The sequence below is a fragment of the Pteropus alecto genome, unplaced genomic scaffold (genome assembly GCF_000325575.1).
Source record: "Pteropus alecto unplaced genomic scaffold, ASM32557v1 scaffold3, whole genome shotgun sequence".
Classification (NCBI taxonomy): Eukaryota; Metazoa; Chordata; class Mammalia; order Chiroptera; family Pteropodidae; genus Pteropus; species Pteropus alecto.
In genome coordinates, this window is record NW_006442484.1 from 62,493,811 (window position 1) to 62,503,688 (window position 9,878).

The 9,878-nt window shown below is 35.8% G+C and overlaps 1 protein-coding gene across 4 annotated transcripts in view; it reads right to left on the reverse strand.

Annotated features, from left to right (window-relative positions):
* The window catches only part of SATB2 (SATB homeobox 2), a 180,544-nt gene that overhangs the window by 63,564 nt on the left and 107,102 nt on the right, over positions 1-9,878 (reverse strand). For all 4 annotated transcript variants that reach the window (XM_025039435.1, XM_025039434.1, XM_025039433.1 and 1 more), the window contains one exon: positions 9,411-9,876. In XM_025039435.1, the coding sequence (XP_024895203.1) occupies positions 9,411-9,876 (466 nt within the window). The remainder of the gene's footprint in view (positions 1-9,410; positions 9,877-9,878) is intronic.

The window sequence follows — 9,878 nt, forward strand, 5'->3', positions numbered from 1 at the left end:
AAAAGCATCTGTTCCCCCCAGTCCATGCAACCCATCACTTATTATACCACCATGGAATTATTGTTTTAAAAGTCTGTTTAATCTTTAAATTTTACTCCTTGAAGAAGGGATTGTTGTGTCTTTCATCTTCTGCTCTATGACAGCAGAAATGATTAAATAAAATGGTTATGAGTGTGAGTTCTGAAGTCAGAATCACTGGGTTCAAAATTGGGCACCAGTTGGACCAGGATTAATTAATCTTCCTATAGCACGGTTTCCTCACCTGTAAAATTAAGATAATAATTGTACTACCCTCACAAGCATTCCCTAGAGAGCTTATACATGTTAGTGTTCAATAAATGTTAGCCATCATTATAATGCCTAGTATAGTCTCTGAATGTTTAATAAATATTTGTTAAATGAATAGATAAATAAATACAGAACTGACATCGAAGTACAATTTGTATTTTGAATTTACAACTTCAAATATTCAAGGCCCTCTACTTACATTTTGCTAAGTGTCTTCTCATATACAAGGAAGGAAATATAAAGAATACATTTTAGAAAGTAGGATAATTAAAATTACTTGGGATTAAAGAGAACATAAAGGAAAACTTAATAAATTATATAAAGTAAAATGACCATATGAATATTCGAGATAGTACTAAACTAAGATATTCATTTTATCCTTTAGAAAAGTAAAACAACTTTTCTTCCCTGAGTAACTTTATACTGTTTAAAATAAGCCTTAATCTGCATCATTGCTTAAACATGGGTCTTATTTATTAGTTGATGATTAAATTAATTTAGCGCATCGTATCTAACTTTTTAAATAATGAAATGCAATTAAATAAATTAGAAATTACCAAAGCACTTCATACATAGTGTAAGTATTGTTTCATAAAGGTTTTATTTTTTTCTTTCATGAAGGCCTCACTTTAGAAATACACAGATAAAGATATAGGTGGAAATGAGATAGAATTCAAGACGGACGTATACTGTATGTTCGCACATTATCAGTGTGTATGTACCAGCTCATGATGTAAAAAATATTCTTTACTGAATGTTTCAATCAGAGAAGTTTAAAAGAAAATGTTGTGGTCTAGTGATAATTTTAGGCACAAAACTTGTATATAAAATTTAAACAACCTTGTAATTTCTAATTGACTTGAAATTGGTTCAGTTATATTTTTCTCACAGCATTTAAACTTAATTCGCTTTATTTGAACAAACACACACTTAACCCCAAGCCAAATGGTCATCATTTCAATCAATGGCCATGAAAAGAACACTCCTTGTGCATTACTTTAAATAAGCAATGGCGAAAAGTATATAAATAGTGGGATCTAAAGCTAGTGTTTCCTAGTGTTTCTTCTATAAAGATTCTACTTTAATTATAAACATCACCCATAATTTGGGGAGACTAGTTACATGACAAAGTAGTAGGCCTTCATACTAAAAGTGCAGGTCTCCACTGAGCCACACTCACTAGAGGCGAAAGAAAGTCCTTATTGAGGACAGAGGTGCCTTATCTACAGAAAATGAGCCGATCGCTCCTTGTTACAGTGACAAAAGCTGACAAAACCATCACCAAAAAGCCCTTTTTAGTAAAAATGGAGAAACGTGCATTTTCTATAATTAGTTGAGTAACTAATTTTAAGAACTTTGTACCTAGCCAGGGATGGAAGGAATAGATAGAACAGTGCACTATCATGTTTGTTTCCTCTGATTCTTTAGTATCAATTTTGTGAAGGAGGAGGGAAAAAAAGAGTGTTCACATTTTCTTTTATATAAAATGTTCTATTTCAAGTAGATTTAGGAATGGGCAGAGAGTTGTATGTTTTTGGCAGCTCTAAGTCAACTGTCTCTTTACCCAGAGCACAAATCAGGCCAGCATCTCCCCCTTGCTTTCTGGCTGAAATTTCCTAAACAGTGCTAATTAATGACATTCCTTACACATACAGGAGGAACTTAACTGAGACCACTATCTAGAGGGCCATCCTTAAGCCACCTAATAACTTTGAGACACTGCTATTCTGGAAGATATTAATATTATTATAATCTTGAAATCTATGAAAGTCAAGCCGGTGGTTCTGAAATGAAAGATTACCTATTTTATGAAGCAAGCAGGGCCATCTTTTTCCTACTTTATTAATTTAATGTTGAAATCAAAAGAGGGTATATTATTTGCTTCAAAAGCCAATAACATGTTCATGCCTGATCAGCAGCATTTCATATTTACAGCCCTTCTTTCTGTGGGTGGACTTCCTCTCTCTCACAGGTTTCCTTGTCATTTTATAACCAGCTCACTGGACCATGGAGTCCAGACCCCTGGATTTACACTGTGTTCTATTCTTGTATGGCTTGCTGAGGGTCGTATCTCTACTGGATACTGAGAAATAATGATGACTGAGACCAAAGGTCGACTGAGAAAGAATTCTGAATATCTTAGAGGTCAAATTTCTATAAAAATAAACTGTATGTATAATTAAATCATGCCTACCTTCATTTAATATGTATAAGTCAAACACAAGACTTAAAAAAAGAACTCCCCCCATCTGACCCTACTCCCCCAAAAAACCTGACTGGTAATGCACTAAAGCTCAGGTTTCCAAATATTTTGGTTGCTAAAATTTTCATTTTGTTGCTACATACTCTTCACTCTTAACTATGCCACTTCAAAATATAATGTTTAGCGAGTCCTTAGACATTTTTAACTTTAATAATATGGGTGTGCATATACTATAAACATGGTGCCAATGAAGCATGAAAACAAAATCCATGTCATTTCACACAAAGACATTTATATTTCTAGCCATTGACCTTGCTGCCAACTTTCCTGATACATCATTCAATCTAATTTTCCAATCTGTTGAAACACTCTTCAGTTGATGAGTGACTTCATAAATTGTATTTATAACCCTGGCCTTAAGTTTCTTCAAATGATGTGGCTTTGACGAATAAACAGCAGTTTTTTGGCAAAGACACATAAAAAATAAAAAGTAGTCAAATAAGAATGGGTCAACCAAGTGAGTTCCCAAAGGATTTTTTAAATCCTCTTCTCTATTAGATAAGACCAGGATGAACAGTTTCCTTAAGCAAAGCCTTTGGCTAAAGGTTGTTAATTGGGTAACTGTTACTTTTTCATAGACCTAAAGAAGGAACAAGATACCAAATTAGAGGTTTATGGTTACAGAATAATAACACATTTTGCAAAACACATCTGTAATTCTACTGAAAACACGTTTCTAGGAACAGGCTCAGTAGACCTACCTGAGACATAAAATGAGCCTGAACTTTCTGAGTTATGGCTTAATCTGCTAGAGAAAAAAAAAAAAATAACTAGACTGTATAATGAATAATGAATGTGGCAAAAGTCTTTTTTTCAAATGATACAAACTTCTTATTGCTGGTTCCTCGTGGAAGAACGTTTCTCGAATTCCACTGTCACGTAAGGGGATAGTGGTACAGAGAGGGGATGAGGATCACACCTAATTTCCCTTTTCTGGCATTCTAATGCTCCCATTCACGTGTGGCAGGGCATCCATTCCAATGGATTTAGCCTAGTTTGGATCAAAGCTTCCTCTACTTCATTTAACAGATTTGCTCAGATGGACGGTCTCAGAGGAGAAACAATGTTAGTAAATGGGGGATTTCTGAACATATGAATATGTAGGTCATTGGATTTTTAAATAAATTAGAGAATAGTTTATCTATTAAGGAAGATTCACTGTACATATTTTATGAATCCATGCTTATCATAGGTCAGTGGACAGCCCACAACCATTCATTGGAAATACTGTCTTTTAAAATACTGTCATAAGCTTCTGACTAATTTTTTAAGTCTATAAAAGTGACAAGGGGCAAAAGAATGTTTAAAGTTGGGATTCATAATCAAACTGTCAAAATGCAAAGATGTTAAGACAATAAATAGCCAAGCAACTGATTTCATGTCCATAGGCCCAATAAGTGGAAAGTATGCCAATACTAAAATAAATTCAGGATATAAGCAAGGGAAAATAAATATGAAAAAAAATGAAAACTGAAAGGGCATCGGTTCTATTACTTCTCAAAATTATTAGTCGTACTAATATCATTTGCATTACTGACAGAGCACTGGAGATGCGGCAGGGCCAACGAGCAATGCTACTCTGAAACTCACATAAATCACGTAAGTCACATAATTTACCATTCAGACTCAATAAGTATGGTTTTTATTTAAGTCAAGTTTGGCAGATCTCATAGAGCTTCAAATCCAGTGTCTGTTTCTGTCTCATTCTCTTGCTCTTTCTCTCTCCCCCATCTCTAACACTCAAGATCCATAAGTAAATCTGGCCAATATTAATAATAGTCCACCCAAATCAGAGGGCTTGATTTAGAATAACAATAATGACAATATTTCCAAAAGAAAGTAGTACAGTAAAAACTTCTATACTATTTTCATAATAATATCTTGCTTCAGATTTCTGAAGGTAGTAGGCATAAAATCAAAGACAGGTTTCATTCAAACTATGATGCCATAGCATAACCAAATGCCAACTAGGCTAGAAATGGTGCCGATCTATAACCTAGGATAAAAAGCACATCTTGAGATAAAGAATCCTGTGTAAGTGCTTCTGAGGAAAACTGGTGATGGCATAAAAGAAGCAAGACAGAGGAGGGAAGGGACCCGAGCAAGGTCCCTGCCTCAGCCTGATCCTGCAAAGGGCTCGGGAGTGGCAGTCACACTGCAGAGCTGTCAATGCTACAGGAGTCAAGGCAGCTGGGCTTTCATCCTGCTGCATCTATAGAACATTGGTGTAGCATTTCCAGGTCTCTGTCAGTGTGAGCAAAGCAAACTGCAGTAGCCTCGGGAGAGTCTTTTGACTAAAGAGCCAACCAGCTGGTCCTAAGTTTTAGAAGTAAAAGCATGGGGAGTGGGAAAGTGGTCGAGCATCAAAAACAGAGCAGGCATGTTATCTGCCTCAGCCTCCTCTAGTGTATTGACCACACTACATTGCTTTGTGACCATAAATAACAGAAATGCTTAGAAATGTATCATAAGATTGCCTGAATATTAATGACCAAGTCAGAAACATCTTATCACACTTCTACCTTACTATTCTCATTGGGTTCCATTTGTCATAAATGTCTTCAGAGATATGAAAAAGTAGGGCTAATCTTTTCTTTCAAAAAACTAGTAAAGAAGAAAGAAAGTGATTATATATTTTTATACAAGAATATATTTTATGTAAAGTCATAATGATAAAAATAGGCTTCTACCATCCTAGTGGCACAGACAGATGTGACATTCTGCTACATTCTCCATGTAGAATACATTAGTCTCATGCTCATGCTGAAGATTCTATATTCTGGTACTGCATGACATCAAATGAGCTGTTTCCCTTGCCCAGAACATGTGACTTAATTTTATGCTCATAGTTTTTACAGTATATGTTTATATTAACAAACCAATAGAGAAATATGAGAAAAATAGTAACTAATAAATAATAAAATCCTATTGGTAAAATATCTGTCCCTGACTCCAGCAGAAGACATGACCTTGTCATGAGGTATGCATAGGGTATCATTTTACCAAACAAATGTATTTTATGTTTTTAAAGGGTGTATTGATTAAAATAAAATGTATTAAAAGTAAGCTCTTGGAAATATAGCTTTATTCTCTTAATTATGTTATTTTTTTTTTTTTATATCACCAAGTGATATAGTGGCAATGAATCAGATAAACAAAGTAATAGTTTCTCTTTGGAGAACTGGCATTTTCAAATGCTATTTATTATGAATTTATGTTTTTTATTTGAAAGTCTTAAACATGAATAACTATGCTTTTATTATTTTTTTTACAATTCTAGCTTCATTTATGAATGTTGTGCATGTGATTTTATTCTATGCACACATAAACACACACACACAAGCACAAATCTAGAAACACAATCTGTAAGGTGACAAATCAAATTGCTTTATATTAAATTTGATAATAAATAAATAATGGACATAATAAACTATTTCTGGAAAATACTCAGTGGACCGAGGATACGCTACATATCAATAAAAGAACTGAATACAATACTGAGATTGGCCTTAGGTGTTCATCTAAAATAAACCATTCTGATTCTGTCTGCTTTGAGCAAAAAAAAAAAAAATGTTGAGATTTTTTTCTAACCAAAGATTAACAATTTGTTTATGTTACTATCTATAAAAGTTAATTTTTATTTGTTTATTATAAGCTGGCAAATTATTATATCACCCATAAATGTCTGATTCCACTCAAAAAAGCCTAACATTTGGAAAATCCATGGTTGGTTTCATAGGTCATCGTACACCATATTTTCCATTTAACAATGCTGCTGGCGAAACCCAGCTGTCCAACCTTGCTGTTAGTGACTACAGTATATACAGCAAAAACAATCTGCCTGCTGACCTCCGGCTTAAGTTCAAACTATGTCATTCTGTCAATACCATCTACCTTGATTAGGTTGGGCTTTATACACAACAGGTTATGATCCCAGAGGGATGAAAAGCTTTCCCAAATTAAAAGCAGAATTTTAAAAGGAAATACTCATACATTCCTATGCAGTTTCCATTTGATATCCTCAAGGCTGGCCCATGAACTCAAACTCATGTTGATTGAAAGTGAATGTTTCTTTCTGGGTGTAGCCATCTTACAAATTTAATGGCAGGAGGAAAATAATAAAATGTGTTCCATGCTTCAATTAGACCTTTTATAACTTGGCACTTGAAAGATGGCAATACCAAAGAAAAATCATTAATCCATAAAAATAGACAAAAAGGATTGTGCAGGAGAAGACAGACCTCCAGGAGTCTAGGGCCTTGGCAGAGCATTCCCTCGCATGAGCATGGTCTGCCTTTTGTCTAGCCTCATTGTGAGTCTTTTCTCATGCTTCATGCTATTTAGATAAAATGTATACTGTGCTTGGTTCTAAAATCCAAAGTAATACAACCATGCTTTCAATTTTATCCTTAGCCAAAGGAACTGTATATATAACCAAGCAATAAAATGTTGGCTAGCCATGAAATGCCTGTTCACTCACATGAATGATAGATGAAAGAACACACACACATACACACACACACACACACACACACACACAGAACTGCAAAATACAGACCAAAAGACGCATCCCTCCACTGTATTTTGCAATAGTATGCAACTGACATGCTCAAAAAGACCAGAGCTTTTCATAACCCCAGTCCAGATAACTGTGGACACGCAAATGCTGCCTGAGTACTTTGAGTCACAAGAGAAAAGTGGTGGAGCAATATTTGGAAGATATGCAGACCTTTGTGAACCTCCAAACTCATTTTCAAATGATGTAAACAGACTCTGTCAATAACAGAATGTATAAATTTGCTAAGAGTCAAGGGAGCAAGAAATTTCACCTCTCTTAGTCTCCTGCCATACTCAATCTGTCAGCACCAAACCTCAAACAATCCCACTGTATTTCTTCCCTGCTCCCACCCCTGTAGTTCTAGTCTTACTAAAGACTGTTACCAAACCATAGTGGTTGGTTCCATCACTAGTTCATACTGTTTAACTTCAGCTAAAGCCCCAAACTACCTCATAAATCCTTCCACCTCAAAATGACTCCTTAGCACATTCAAACTGTCAACCCACTTCTGGTCTCCCTTTCAATACTAAATTTTGGAAACAGTAATTTGCAGCCCCTGCTTCTATATCTTCAATAGTTAATGACTTACTAACTCCTAAACTCTGGCTCCTGACTTCACCACTTTCAAAGTTTGCAAAGATCTCTCCCAACCAACCACCAAATTTCATGACATGGTTTCAAGCTTCCCCCTCCCAGACCTCTCAGCTTTCCACACATTGACAAGCCTCCTGGAAACTATTCATGTCCTCTGTCCTCTCACTACTATCTCCCTGTTCTTCTATCTCCACATAACCATCTCTCCTGGCATTTCTTCTGTCTCTTCCTGGAAAGAGTAGTGGTGATGGTTTCTCTCCCTCATTCCCCTAACTCATTAAATCCCAAACTCTGTAAATCAATTTCTAATCTTTTTCTCTAAAGTTCAAAGTCCTTAGCATGGCCCAAAGACCTTTTCTGATTTATTCCCTCTATCTTTAAGTTTTATTATCTAGCTCTGCTATCAACTACCAACTATTCCCATATTTTTCTGACACAACACTTTTCTCATGAAATCCTTTAGCCTAAAATATCCTTCTCTTCCATCTTTGCCTATTTCGGATATTTATTTATCCTTCAAGGTCTCACTCCCCAGCAACCTAATACTCAAGTCAGTTGTTTACTTATGTGCTGGCCCATAATCTTTTTCATCTTTGCACCTGCACAGAGCTTAGATTCCTGCCTTGCATTTAATAGGGTGGCTAAATTTAAATCCACTGTCTTCTTAAAGCCTTCCCATGTTCATTCTACTATAAGTATTCCTTATCCCAACTCTTCAGGAACACCCACTGCAACCATTACTTACACTCTCCTATACTATTCACCTTGTTTTACATTTTACTTCCGTTATATGGGTACATTTTTTTCACTACTAGATCATTAGCTCCTTGAGATTAGCACTTTTACTTTTTCGTTACCCAAATAAGAGCTTAATTAGTGGTTCTCATAGTATGGCCCCCAAACCAGTAGCATCAGCATCATCTCAGACCTTGCTAGAAATGCAAATTTCTGGTTCCCACACCCAGACCTATTGAATTAAGAAAGCAGGATGAAGCCCAACAATCTCTGTTTTAACAGCCTTCCATGTGATGCTGATGCACAATTAAGTCTGAGAACCACTGATAAAAAAGAATGTCTCACTTACAAGCACCCCTCAGTAAAATAAAACATATGTAAATAAACTTTATCTTTTTATCATTTAATATTAAATTGGCATATAATCCCCCAAAGCAATAAATATATGAGTAAATTATCCATCACCACTTTATCAATATCTTAAATATAACTCATATATTTTGAAGGATCTATTAAAATAATTATAGAAATTATGACATAACTGATACTTTTCTTATAAAGTTCAAAAACAAGGTAATAATAGACCGGGCATGCATAAATAGTTTTAGAACTAGTTTTTGAAAAAACAAGGGAATAATAACTACAAAATGCAAGATCAGGATTACATCTGGGGAAAGGCAGATAAGAAGATGAGGGAGGAGACAAGCACATAGAACAAGTCATGGGTAACATTTTGGGTCCCGAGTTTGTGCGTTTACAGTGTTCATTACATTACTGAAATTAATTAATTAATTATAGCTATGCATGGATCAATGGTGATATTTCATGAACTAAAGTTTATTGATTAATCCAATCTATGTACTCCAAGAGCCATAACATTTTTTTAAAGAGACAAAAGAAAAAAAAATGTGCCATAATTCTATCTCTAGTATTATTCTTAACCACCAATCACGATGTCAAAGCTAATTGTACCTGTGTGCGGTTGAATGCCACTCTTGCAAAGACAGCTTGGGACACACTGGCCCTCTTCAGCTCATCTCTGACTTGCTGGTAGATATCTGGAGAGACTTCTACAGAAGAGTTAGTTGGCTCTGGCTTAACTGCTCTGGGGATGGGCGGATGGTTCAGGAACTGCTGGTTGATGGCTTGAGGATGCTGGTGAGCCAGGAGCCGGCTAACAGCAATCTGTTGGTTTATCAGATGGGCCATAGCTATTTGTTGCCTGACAAGTTGTGGACTGAGCTGGGGAGAAAGAAGACCAGGGCTCATGATGGGCTGTAATGCGGGCACTTGGTTTCGGATTGGAGTACTGTGGTGGATTTGGCTATGAGGAGACTGTTCGTTGGTTTTCCCCAAGGATGCCAGCTGGTTCATATTTGGTAAATGCATTGGACGCTGGCCCAGAACACAATAGTCTGAAAGGTTTTCTCGTTCCACTCT